The sequence below is a fragment of the Rosa rugosa genome, chromosome 3 (genome assembly GCF_958449725.1).
Source record: "Rosa rugosa chromosome 3, drRosRugo1.1, whole genome shotgun sequence".
NCBI classification, from domain to species: Eukaryota; Viridiplantae; Streptophyta; class Magnoliopsida; order Rosales; family Rosaceae; genus Rosa; species Rosa rugosa.
In genome coordinates this window covers 19,190,681-19,204,181 of record NC_084822.1, presented here as the reverse complement: position 1 = coordinate 19,204,181, position 13,501 = coordinate 19,190,681, and the positions used below count along the sequence as shown (strand labels likewise).

Here is a 13,501-nt window from a genome sequence, read left to right as displayed (position 1 = left end):
AAAAAAAGAAAAAAGAAAAGAGGCTGTCTTCTCCCAGCCGGACGTTGTCGGCATTCTTGCAGCGGCGTGGCGTCCAGGTCCGGGAGAGGAGTTTGTTTTACAGCTGCGGGGCATGGTTGCGCTCTTCTGATGGTTCCCTGCTCTGTTGTGGCTTTACTTGGTGGTCAGGCTAGGGCAGAGGGATTGGACATCATATATATATATATTGAAAAAGGTAGACAAATGTCTTTACTTCATCTATACAATCATGCATTCTCTCAAGAGTATTTCAAATTTTCGATCTTTGCATGTACTTTACATGCTCTTAACCACATGAATTAGATATATCTTATTTAAGTTGCGTGATTACATGCTCTTAACTACAGTAGTTAGATATGTTTCGTTTGAGTTGCGTGGTTGCGTGCTCTTAATCACAAGAGTTAAATATGCCTAATTTGAGTTGCGTGTTTCTAACCACTACAACTATGTGTTATAAGCAAGTTGACAAGACATGATATATAAAGTTTGCGAGCGTAGCTAGGTCATAAAAGAAGCTTTTGATATAATAGTAGGTATGAGCTTTAGAAACTTGTGATTAGATTAAGGGAAGAAGTTTTCTATTAATTTTCAGAAGAACAGCTTGCAAGTATTTTAGTTCGGGATGTGGGTTAGATCGAAACAGTTATTATCATAATTCATAATAAGTTGTCCAAACTTCAAACAATGAAAACATAATCAAACCCTTCACATACATAAGAGAAATAGACTCATCTAACAGTACTACTCTTCATGATGATGATCTCCTGAACTTATAAACTTCAAAGCGGGCAGTTCAACCTGTAGTTTGGCACAGCAACGAGCTGAACAGCTTTGGGTGCAGTCAATCCAAACACATCGTTCATGTCAAGCTCACTAGCCTTCATCCCATTCGGCAACTCCCACGTAAAACAATGCAGCAGATGAGCCACAGCCATCTCCAACCCATAAAGCCCGAGCGCCATCCCCGGGCACGACCTCCTGCCGGACCCGAATGGGATGAACTCGAAGTCACTCCCTTTGAAATCGGGGGAGCCATCTTTCAGAAACCTGGAGGGTTTAAACTTTTCGGGCTCGTCCCATGCAGAGGGATCACGCCCTATCGCCCACGCGTTGATGTAGACCCTTGACCCTGCGGGGAACGAGTACCCGGCCACGACGCCGTCCTCGACGGCCTCGTGGAGGAGGAGAGGGATTGGTGGGTGGAGACGGAGGGCTTCCTTGACTGCACATTTGAGGTAGGTTAGGTTCTCCAGGTCGGTTTCTTGGACTCTACGGCTCAACCCTACGACATCGACGAGCTCTTGTTGAACCTTTTTGAGATCTTCTGGACTCTTCATTAGCTCAGCTAGGGTCCATTCGATCACTGATGCAACAGTCTCAGTTCCTCCAAACATCACATCCTGCATTTTCATTTTTTTTTTTTTTTTTGTGAGGAGAAACGAAAATTTCTATAAGAACTAGAAGTTAATTAAGTACAATAATGAGCTAAAATCTGTAATAATTTTCATTTTGAATAGTAATAGTTAGTAAGGAATTTGTTATTTCTTAAAAATTCAATCTGCGCCAATTATGAAAAATTGTCCAAAGCCTGCAAAGCTTCCGGAGATGTACCAAAATAAATTAATCTTGAAAATGAAAAATTTGACACTGCATAGTTAAATTTGTTTCTCATTAAGTGAAAGGGTACGAAATAAATCGGAGTGATATTTTCCGATCAAAAGTACTATTATGCTCAGTTTTCCTTTTTTTTTTTTCGACAAAAGAAGAAAATTACACAACAAAGCCGTGAGGGCAACCATAGCCTAAACTATCGAACAGAAAAGCACTGCTAGCAGAAAGGGGAAGCGCCTTGAACCAACTCTACATTAATTTTACTTACCAAAAGAATTAAGCACATTATTACATTTTCTTAATTACTTGAAAAAAGACAAAAATACTCACCAACCCGCAAGACCTATGCTGCAAATAATATGTCTAGATTCGTAACCCCAACACTAAAGTCACAGAATTTCGATGGTAAGATATTTCTACATAAAAAAGAAAAATAACGTAATGATGATTTTCAATTTTCTTTCTTGTTTAGTCTTACCATAATTATATCCAATTTTCTTAATGAGTATTGAAATGAAAAATAAAAAAATAAATTGATAATCAGACAGCGGAATTTTAGTACAAATCAGATAGTAGAGAATAAAAGTCATATATACACTTACCATAATGAGCGCCTTGATATTATCTCTGGTGAGTGCAAAGGCAGAATTGGAGTCGTCACCTTCGTTTAGAGCATCATTTCCAAAGAAAGCGAGTAATTCATCAACCATATCTGTCTCAGCCTCACTGTCATCTTTCTTAGTAGTCTTCTTAGCCATGTGGTCATCGATAATTTTATCTATGAACACATCTAACGATTTGCGAGCTTTGGCCATTCTGTTTTGGAATGCTTGTGCATGCATCCAACCCAACCATGGTAGAAAATCTTGCATATTGAATGCCCCAAAAAGCTTTGAAAATTCTTGCAAAATCTTCATAAAGTCGTCCTGCCCTTCGTGCGATTTTGAGCCGAACGCAGCTCGGTAGGTAATGTTCCGCGTGAGGGCGAAAACCAACTCCCCAATGTTAACCGGTGAACCAATTTTTTCCGCCACAGTGAGGACCGATTCATTGACTTCCTCACGTACTGAGGCCCATGATTCGGCCCGTTTTCGGCTAAATAGATTCATGACGCAAATCTTGCGCATACGACGCCAAAACGGGCCGTAGTTGGCAAACGCCATGTCGGCCCGGTCATACGTCAAGTACGCAATTGCAACATTAGCGGGCCGGTTCGCAAAGACGCTGTCTTGGGCTTGGAGGATTTCACGGGCCATTTTTGGGGTTGATACAGCCATGATGTGTAGCACTCCTATTTGGAGATGGACAAGACCGCCGTATAGCTTGCCAAGTTGGGCTAGCCCCCGGTGCGTGAGCTGGTCCATCATTAGCATGTTACCGATAATCGGTAACCCTTTTGGACCTGGTGGGTATGGGAGTTTTCTACTTAACCTAGACAAGAAAATCAAGGAAGCAAGTAGGAGAAGGAGAAGAAAGAGCAACATGGGTGAAGATTGCAGGGATTGCAGGGATTGCAGAATGAGATCCATGGTTTGGACTTTGGAAAATGGAGTTGGTGGGTTGGTGATGGTGATGTGTAACTATGAATTGTTAGATTTGAGCAAGCTGGCTTTGCTTATATAACAAAAAGTATCTCAGCATTTATGAGCAATCTACAAATGTGGCAAATAATAACCAGGGACTTTCACCGGAGGGGATAATATTTGAAATTCAGATTCTTTCAAGTCACAATATCAAAATTATCATATTGTTTGAATTCATATTATAAATGATCCTTATCCCATCTTAAAAGAAAAAAAAATGTTATGTGCTTACCTTGCTCGAACTTTATACCTAATACAATAAAACATAACCAATGTTAGGGTAAAAATAAAACATAACCAATGTTAGGGTAAAAAAAATCTGAACCACGATCAATGTTGAATTTTGTAAACTAATCCCTTTACATTGATCAGAGCATTGATAGTGATTGAGGGGTCGAATAGATCCAATCTCTTGTATATCATGAGGCGTATGATTATTTGGTTTAGTAATGTAGCACCCACTACCTAGGATCCAGGTCCTGGGTTCGAGTCACCATAGGGGTAGGAGTGAAATTCTTTGATCCTCTTTATAAAATAATAAATAAATAAAATGTAAGTCTTGTTCAAGTAAATCCGAATATGTGTCTGGCCCAAACTCGAGGTTAGTTGCTCTAGTTAAAATAGGGTTTATATTAGAGATATTCTCGGAGAACCTTAAGAGATATCAAATCAATGTACGATTATGTTTCCATGTACAACTCTATCTCTATGCTTGTAATCCTCTATATTGTTGATGTTCTGAAGTCCGGCGGTAGCCGAACCTTGGTACAACGCGGGTTTGGTGGGCGGATCGCTACTCGGCCGACTTGATGATCTTCTCTAGCTGTCAGACGGAAGATAGGGCGTCAGAGGGAGACCACGCTGGGCGGTCTTCACTTCTTCGATGCCTAAGTCAGTCAAAACATATAGAAAGCATAGTCGAATAAGTATTGAATGCGTAATCAATGAGGAGAGAGGAGAGGACCTTTTTATAGGTGAGGAGAGGTCTGATCTTCTCTTTGTTTTCGATGTGGGACTGATGTGCTTCAGTTCTCAGTTTCAGTAGCTTCTGACGCTGTCTTGGCGCAGCGCGTGGCGGCGCGTCGGCGGTGATCTGGGGGCGATCCTGTGCTCAGACCGTAGCCCGCCTGGCTGTCTATCCGTAGGACATTGCTTTGGTGGGAGTTGGTACTTCTGGCGGTACAATGAGCGTAGCTCATTATAGCTAATTATGCTTGCAAATGTACATGTAGGTACAAGTCCCCCAAGTCCCCAGTCAAGGAGGGCAATCTTGGTTGGGGAGTTGATCGGCGGTTTGAAGCGTTTCTTCCGCTAGACTTTGCAAAAGCATAATTAGCGTCAGTGCGTTGTCAACCATGGATTTACTGAGCAAACGCTTTATACCCTTTCGGGTGGGCCCCTGCTAGGCCCCCCAGGGAGTCCCCCACTCCCCGGCTAAGATGGACCTCCGGATGGTCGGTAAATTGTTTGTTGAGGGGGAGCTGCACGGAGCAGAGGGTGTTGGGTAGCGAGCCCAATCTTAGTACCCAAGTGACGGGGGTCAACGTACCTGATCAGGGCCGTCGTAGACTGTTGACTAGTCCCCGTGTCCCGTAGGGACAATCTGACTGTAACGCCGCGTGGCGGTCGTTGTCAGAGTGAGGCGTGGCCTCGGGATCCGCCGCTGGCGGATGTCCCCCCGCTGGTTGAAGCAGGAAACAGCGTCTAGTAGACGTGCTTGGCGGTACTTTATTGAGCGGTACTGCGCTGAATAAAGTACGCGACTTGCCAGATGAAAGAGGGTTCCGCTAGCAGTGTGTGGTGTAGCGGAAGACGCCTCATTTGCAGGATGACAAGGGAGAAGCTCCACTGTCGGAGACCTCGATGGTGACGAGACAAGTGGGAAGTTCCGCTGGCGGGGTTTCGCTCAGCGGAGACTTCGTCACGAGATGAAAAGTGAGAAGTTCCGCTGGCGGGGTTTCGCTCAGCGGAGACTGCGTCACGAGATGAAAAGTGAGAAGTTCCGCTGGCGGGGTTTCACTCAGCGGAGACTTCGTCACGAGATGAAAAGTGAGAAGTTCCGCTGGCGGGGTTTCGCTCAGCGGAGACTTCGTCACGAGATGAAGTGAGAAGTTCCGCTGGCGGGGTTTCGCTCAGCGGAGACTTCGTCACGAGATGAAAAGTGAGAAGTTCCGCTGGCGGGGTTTCGCTTAGCGGAGACTTCGTCACGAGATGAAAAGTGAGAAGTTCCGCTGGCGGGGTTTCGCTCAGCGGAGACTTCGTCACTTGGCGATGTTGCCCTAAGTGGTTGCTTCCATTAGACGCTTCGTCTGATGGTGGCTGACACGTGGAAAAATGCTAGAGGGTTAGCGTCCGGAGGCGTGATCTCCTCAGCCTGGCCGTCTTCTCGCCATTAATGCGAGCAATGATGGATTTCGTAACCGAGGAGTCGCCTCGGTTAACCCGGAGAGTTATTGTAGACGTAGGACACGTGTACGGCTGGTACGTGATGTCGTTTTTTACTCGACGGCCCAGAAGCCCCTGATGTGGACATAAAAGGGGGGGAACGTAGCGAGATTTGTCAGTTTGCCAAAACTTCAAACCCTACTCGTCTTCAAGCTCTGTGTGTCCGAGATTCAAGAAAGAGGCTGCTGTGATTTTGCGGAGTTCTCGTGCCTGGAAAGACGAAAGTTTCTGTCGTCGGAGACTAGCGCGCACCACGACTCCAGAAAGTTCACTGCTGAGGTTAGTATTTTGGTTCTCTGTCCTGTTTCATTTGTTTTGTCGATTTCTGGGTTTTTTGTTATTTCTGGGATTGGTGTCTTCTTTGTTGTTCTGGGAGGGTGTAGAGTGTGATTTGGGGGTGGGTTATGGTGTTTGACAGAGAGTTGGTATTTAGGGTGTTGCTAGATGGTCGAATCTGGGTTGAGTGTGTTTGTTCGTGTTTTGGTATTTTCTAGGTAGCTGTTCTTGGTGTTCTTGGCTATAACTGGTCTATAGGGATAGGTTAGATCCGTTTTTGAGCTAACTGATTTGGGTTTTAGGGTTTGGGATGGCTAACGTCGTAGAGATATCGAGCAGTGAGGACTCCGGGTCTGACGTGTCGTTCAGCGCGGCGGATAGAATATTTATTGACTCGTTGCGTCCGTCTGCCCGTGCAGGAACCTCACTGCCAGAACCGCTAGAGGTCGAGCCGCTACAAACCATACCCTGGGAGTAGTCATGGGTCGTGCTTCGCGTCCGGAGAGTTCTAGGGCGGGGGAGGCTGCCGCTGCTCAGAATAGACGTGAGGAGCGGCTGGCAAGTAACAGCGCCGCCAGTGGTTCCGCTGACGGGGGAGGATACAGAGTCGGCATGGGTTCTCCAGGATGGGACCCCCGTTGACGAGGCTGGAGGGAGGATGACTTCCGTCGCCGTCAATCGGTTGAAGCAGATGTTTCGGTTGCCTGGCGTGGTGAAACTGCGTCCGCCGACGGTGGATGAGAAGGCCTCCATTCTTCCAGCGGGGTTTGCCGCTGTGCATGAGGCAATATTCCGTCAAGGGGTGACACTCCCGCTCGTGCCCAATCTACAAATCTTGGTGTGCGAGTTCGGCCTTGCCTTTGGGCAGATCTGCCCCAACATGTGGCGGTTGATGTTAGCGATGAACTCACTGTGGCGGCTGTCCGGCTGCGAGGGGCCAACTGTGGCGGAGGTACTGCACTTCTACGAACTGGTGTACGTGAAGCGCCAAGGTTGCAGAGGGCAGGTGAATTTGAGTCGCCGCCAGGGAGCGCCCAAGCTGATCTAGAACTTGAGGGATTCGATGTCCTACTGGCGGGGGACCTTCTGCGTTGCCACGGCGGGGTGGGAGTACCAAGCTGAGTCCAACGAGGGGGAGCCGACGTTTAGGATTAAGTCGGAGTTTCAGCCTATCCGAGGTTGTCTGGCGGTCTCCGCTGAACACGTCTGGTGTTTTATGTTATGTATAGCCTTGTACCGTATGCTAACCATTATTCTTGTTTTGTAGCGGGCTTGCGGTATAACCTGACTCGTGAGGAAGAGTGCCGCGTGGCGCGCATCAGAGGCTGTTGGCGGAATCGCAATTTGCTGGACTTCCGTCTCCTGACCGGTTGGGAGTTGTTGGTCGATCAACAACTGACTCGCGCCGTTGGTAAGAAACCTCCGCCATACAGTACCTTTTGCTAGTTTGTTTGAGGCTGACGTGTACACATTTTTTTTTTTTTTTTTTTTAGAGACTCCGCCAGGTAACAAAGCTAGCCGCGACGCTTTTGAGAAGGCCATGGACCGTGCTGAGATTGACAATTTCTTGGAGGCCATGTACGCCTCAGGGCAGGCGGCCCAGGAGACGGCTGTGAATCCGGAGACATTGGCGCTGAGCCCATCCGAGGTTCCGGTGGTGCTGCCCATGCCGCACCACTCCCACCTTGGCGCCGACGGCCTGCCGGTTGTTCAGGCGGGGGCCAATGTGGAGGGCGGGAAGAAGGGGTCCGCTGCTCCCGCTCCGCAGAAAGAGAGGGTGGTTGCCCTTAGGCGTGGGTCACAGAGGGTGGGACAGCCGGCGGGGACTGCCACGGCGGCCGGGCTGGAGCAGCCGCAAAGGGGGCCAAGGCCTGCGCCCGCTGGAAACACACGGGTGCTCCTGCGGAAGCGCCGGCAGAACGACTCCGCCGAGGAGGATGAGGATGACGCGGAGATCATCGGGGTCCGCCAGCAAAAGAAGGTTCGACAAGCTCCGCCAAAGGCACCGGCGACTGCCGACAGAGATGCGCCTGTGAGCGATCTGGACTCCTTCGCCGAATACGCCGAGTTCATGACCGACAGTGAGCGGGAGTTTCTCTTCCATCTCTGCGAGCGGTTGGGCTTTGGCGGCTTAGCGGGGATTTCGCGCCCAACGGCGATTGACAACTCGCCCTTTAGCTCGGCCTTTGGTCACCTGGCGGTTGGGCTAAATGAAATGTTCCTGGCGGCGTCGAAGCAGCCCCGAATTGAGGTGCAGCTCAGGGAGAAGATCAAGAGACTCGAGGGGGAGCTGGCGGATGCCAAGGACAGGCTGGCGGGTGTGGAGCGGCGCCTGATGAAGGCGGACTGCGATGCTGCGGACGCTCGCGGCAAGCTGGAAGTGGCCATCCAGCGGGATGTGGAGCGAAATGAGCACGTCTCCAAGCTGGAGCAAGACAGGGCCTTGCTGCAGGAACGGGTGGCTGCTAAGGAGAAGAAGATTGATATCCTGCAGCGGGAGTCTGCCGCCAGGCAAGGGGAGGTGAAGAAACTGGAGGGTGAGGTGGCCCGCCTGAGGGACGAAGGGAGCCGTGCCGCGGCCGCCGCTGTGAGGAAATTTAAACAGTCGGCGGAGTACAAAAAAGCGATGAATGAAGCGGCGAAGGCTGGCGCCCTAGCCAATGTGGAGATGCTGACCCAAAAGGGTGCCATTGACTGGGCAAAGGCGTCCCAGCCCACCGTGCCGCAAGCGAAGAATGTACCGCCGGCGAAGAATGCCCCGCCAGTGCAGAATGTCCAAGTTGAAGGCGCTGGCTCGGGCAACAGAGAGAATATTGCGCGGCCGGCGGATGATTCCCAGCGGACTCCTCCTCCTACCCAGTCGGAGGTGTCCCGTGCCGGTTTCATGGCGGCTCACACTCAGGCGGATGGGACCATAGAGACTCCAAGTCCCACTGCCCGAGGGTCTGAACAAACAAGCCGCGCACAGCCGCCGCCGCATGCCGCAGAAGACGACGTGGCAGTCAACCCCTGAGATGCTGAACTTCCCCCCTTTTTTTTTTTTTTTTTTTTTGTGTAGCCGCTGAGGTTGAATATTGTTGGATGTAAAGAATATTTTTGGGTGGGGAGTCCCAGCCCTCAATATATGAAATGAAATTTGGAATTTTGGTTTGTCATGATATGCTTGTACCGCTAGAGTTTTGACTTAGAATTTTCTTTTGCAATCAATGAAACATTAAAGGAATTAAGATTGGTCCAAGTGCACAACGTAGCGGACGTAGTCCGCTGACGATTACTGGCGTTGCCAGTTGCCCTCAGTGCTAGACTTGGTAATAATGGTTTGAATAATTCCTCGTTTCATTGATAACTGACGGATCCGTGTTTACAAAAGTGGGGATGTACCCGTTGGGTAGCTTCCCTTAGCTAAATATTGAACAAAAATTTAGCTAAGTCAAGATGCTCCTGGGTAGCGACATGACTATTTGTAGTAATACCGAAGGTGTTCGGTATTCCAAGGGTGGGTCGTTGTGACGCCATCCTTGTCCATTAAGTAGAAGGTGCCTGGGCTAACGACTTCTACTATTTTGTATGGACCTTCCCAAGTTGGGCGGAGTTTTGATGGCGGTGGAATGACTTCCTTCATTACCCAGTCCCCCAGTTGGAGGTTCCGGGCCTTGACCCTGGCGTTATAGAAACGCGATACCCGCTGCTTGTTTTGCAGGTTGTGCAAATGGGCCTTGTGTCGTTTTTCCTCTAGGAGGTCCTTGTCCAGGTTGATGCCGTCGCTGTTGATTTCTGGACGGTAGCCTTCGACCCTAGCGGTAGGTTGAGTTACCTCAATAGGCAGGACAGCCTCAGTTCCGAACATCATACAAAAAGGGGTTTCACCAGTGGCGGAGGCTGGGGTCGTTCTGATGGCCCATAGCACTTCTGGAAGCTTCGCCGCCCATAAACCCTTGGTGGTGTCGAGTTTCTTTTTTAGCAGCTTCTTGATTATCTTGTTTGCTGCTTCGACCTGGCCGTTGGTTTGGGGGTGTGCGACAGATGCAAAACTCATCTTGGTGCCAAGATTGGCGGTGAAAGAAATGAGTTCCTTGTTGTTGAACTGTGTGCCGTTGTCTGTAATGATTGTATGTGGGACACCATAACGGCAGTAAATGTTCTTCCAGAGGAAGTGAATAACTTTGGCGGTAGTTATTGCCGTCAGTGGCTCCGCCTCTATCCACTTGCTGTTGTAGTCGATGGCAATGATGATGTACTTGAACTGTCCCTTGGCGGTTTGGAATTTCCCCATCAAGTCGAGGCCCCATGTAGAGTGAACCCATGGGCTGATGATGATTGAAAGTGGTTCCGCCGGTGCATGTGGGAGATCAGCAAACTGCTGGCACTTGTGGCAAGATCTGGATACCTGCCGGGCGTCATCACCGAGCTTAGGCCAAAAGTAGCCTTGTCGCATTGTGCGATTGGCCAAGGATCTGGCGCCCAAGTGGTTTCCGCACTCCCCGCCGTGGATTCCCGCCAGCACGACCTTTCTCTCCTCTGGGGTTAAACAGCGGAGGTTGGGGTGAGTGAACCCCTGGCGGTAAAGCTTGCCATTCTGAATATTGTAGCGGGTTGCTCTCCGCTGAAGTTCTCGTGCCTTGACCTTGTCCTCTGGCAATGTCCCATTGCGCTTGTATTCGATAATCTCGTTCATCCAGCTGGGATTGATATCAATGTTGAAGATCTCCGCCAGGGTTTTTGTGATACTTGGCTTATCAAGACATTCCACCCTTGTGTCCGCTGGACTTTGATATGGTTGGGCGGTAGCCAATCTCGCCAGTGAATCAGCCTTGGCGTTCTTTTCCCTGGGGATTTGTGTGATGGTGTGAAATTTGAATTTTTTGAGCAGTGTTTTGACGTACCCCAAATATGCCGTTAACTGCTGGTCCTTGGCTTGGAAGCTGTCGTTGACCTGGTTAACGACTAATTGAGAGTCGCTGAAGATGTTGACGCTGTCAGCACCTGAGTCAATGGCGAGGAGTAGGCCGGCAATAAGTGCCTCATATTCCGCCATGTTGTTTGAAGCCTCGAAGTTGAATTTCAACGCGTATTTCGCGTTCAGCCCCCCTGGTCCTGTTAAGATGATTCCGGCGCCGCTGGCCTTGGCACTGGCGGAGCCGTCTACATGCAGGTCCCAATCTAACTGCTGGGGAGCTGGCTCTTCAGCGGCTACCATCTCCGTTCCGGGCCCTGCCTCCTTGTCTGGTTCGAGTTGGCACTCGGTGAGTTCAGCAATAAAGTCCGCCACTGCCTGGCCCTTCATGGCGGTTCTTGGCTTGTACTCGATGTCGAACTCACTGAGCTCAATGGCCCACTTGCTGAGGCGACCTGAATGTTCAGGGTTCTGCATCACTTGTCTCAGCGGTTGATTGGTTAGCACATGGATTGTATGGGCTTGAAAATATTGGCGGAGGCACCTGGCGGCCACGATGAGTGCGAGAGCTAATTGCTCTAATGGAGGATATCTTGTTTCTGCTCCGTTCATGCCTCTGCCGGCGTAGAACACTGGGAGTTCATCCTGTCCCTCTCGCCGTACAATGGCGCAACTCACCGCTGACACTGATACCGCTAGGTATATGAACAGTGTCTCTCCTTGCACAGGGATAGAGAGTAGTGGGACTACCGCTAGGTAATCCTTCAAGCCCTGGAATGCCGCCTGGCATTCTGGGTTCCAGCTGATGACTTTCTTGTGAGTCGTTTTGAGGAGTTTGAAAAATGGGGCGCACCGATCAGTGAGTCTGGAGATGAATCGTGAAAGGGCGGTTAGCTTGCCCTGGAGGCATTGGACGTGTACCTTATACTCAGGGTCCGCCAGGTCAAGGATGGCCTGGACCTTGTCCGGGTTAGCCTCGATGCCTCGTTCGCTGACGATATAACCCAGAAACTTGCTGGCGGTGACGCCGAAGAAACATTTTTCTGGGTTGAGGCGCATGCCATAGGCCATGAGAATGGTTACTATGATCTTGAGGTTCGCCACATGTCTGCTGGCCTTTATGCTTTTGACTAGCATGTCGTCCACGTAGACCTCGATTATTTGTCCCAGATGTTCCGCGAACATGGCGTTCATCAGTCGTTGATAAGTTGCGCCGGCGTTCTTCAGACCGAAAGGCATGACATTGTAGCAGTATAGGCCCTTGTCGGTGGTGAAGGTGGTGTACTCCTGGTCGCCGGGATGCATCTTGATCTGATTATAGCCGGAAAAAGCGTCCATCATGCTAAGGAGCTCATGTTCGGAGGTTGCATCAACAAGTTGATCAATGCGGGGTAGCGGGAAACTATCTTTTGGGCATGCCTTGTTGAGATTTTTGAAGTCGACACACATCCGCCACTTGCCGCTGGGCTTCTTGACCATAACCAGGTTGGAAATCCACTGGGGATATATGACTTGGCGGATGAATCCAATGCCCTGGAGTTTTGCAACCTCTTCTCCAATTGCCCGGTACTTTTCCTCATCAAAAGCCCTCCGCTTCTGTTTGATGGGATAGAAGGATGGTTTGATGGTCAACTTGTGTGTGATGATTTCAGGGGAGATACCTGGCATGTCCGCGTATGACCAAGCAAAGACAGCAGCATTGTCACGTAGGAATTGAGTAAGTTCTGCCGCTACCTCTGGGTCAAGTTGGGCGCCTATGCGGACTGTCCGTTCAGGGTGCTCGTCCGAGATGCAGACAACCTTCAACGACGTTTCTGGGTTGACTGGTTCCTTCTTTACGTACTTCTCCTCCTCGTCCCTAGGGTCTTCGAAGATATTTGGTGGCGGTGCCTGGTTTCCCACTGTCAGGATTTCATGGCGGCGCGTTGACCGCGCTATGGTCGTTGAATAACATTCTCGTGCCAACTGCTGGCTTCCCCTCACACTGCCCGTGCCATTAGGTGTGGGGAACTTCATGAGAAGTATGTATCCGGCGATGATGCACTTAAGCTTGTTGAGTGCCGGTCGTCCGAGGATGGCATTATACGAGCTGAAACAATCAACGATTATGAATTCTGTATGTATCTCCGCCATACATGGACTAGCGCCAATAGTCAACCGCATGTAGTCAGAACCCAGCGGTTGCGTGACGTCACCGGAGAAGCTGAGCAGTGGCTCATGGTCCTGGAGTAACTTGTTATTCCGCTTGAGGTGGCTGTAGCAACCGCTGAAGATGACGTTGACAGCGGACCCGCTATCCACCAATATTCTCCCCACTGAGAATCTGCCAAGAATGGCGTCGACCAAGAATGGGTCGTCATGGGGTAGATGCACCCCGCGCTCCTCCTCCTCTGAGAAGGTAATAGGTTCCCAACCCGCTTTTGGGAGTTTGGCGGACCTCTCGTAGCGGATATTGCAGACTTCCTTTGGGTGATTAGCGCGTGCATAACGCTTCCTTGCCCTGTGAGACATGCTCGTGATTGGAGCACCGCCGTCGATGGCGTTAATGCGGCCCAGGTCTCGACGTTGGCGATCACAGGTGGCGGTTGGCGCACCTTGAACTGCTCCATCTTGCCTTCACGGTACAAGGTCTCAATGGCTGTTTTTAGTGCGTTGCAGCTGTTGGTATTGTGGC

The 13,501-nt window shown here is 49.8% G+C and overlaps 1 protein-coding gene across 1 annotated transcript; it reads right to left on the bottom strand.

The window, feature by feature from the left end:
- Window positions 1-647: 647 nt before the first annotated feature.
- LOC133739090 (cytochrome P450 84A1-like) lies at window positions 648-3,228 on the bottom strand. Its single transcript, XM_062166813.1, has 2 exons — window positions 2,232-3,228; window positions 648-1,418 (listed from the first exon to the last, which is right to left on the bottom strand). The coding sequence occupies exons 1-2, from the start codon at window positions 3,156-3,158 to the stop codon at window positions 798-800; spliced, it is 1,548 nt and encodes a 515-aa protein (XP_062022797.1). The 5' UTR covers window positions 3,159-3,228; the 3' UTR covers window positions 648-797.
- Window positions 3,229-13,501: the final 10,273 nt, after the last annotated feature.

Coding starts and splice junctions, on each gene's coding strand:
- LOC133739090 (XM_062166813.1), bottom strand. CDS start 3,158: ATGGATCTCATTCTGCAATCCCTGCAATCCCTGCAATCTTCACCCATG. Junction 1,419..2,231: donor ATATCAAGGCGCTCATTATG/GTAAGTGTATAT, acceptor ATGAAAATGCAG/GATGTGATGTTTGGAGGAAC.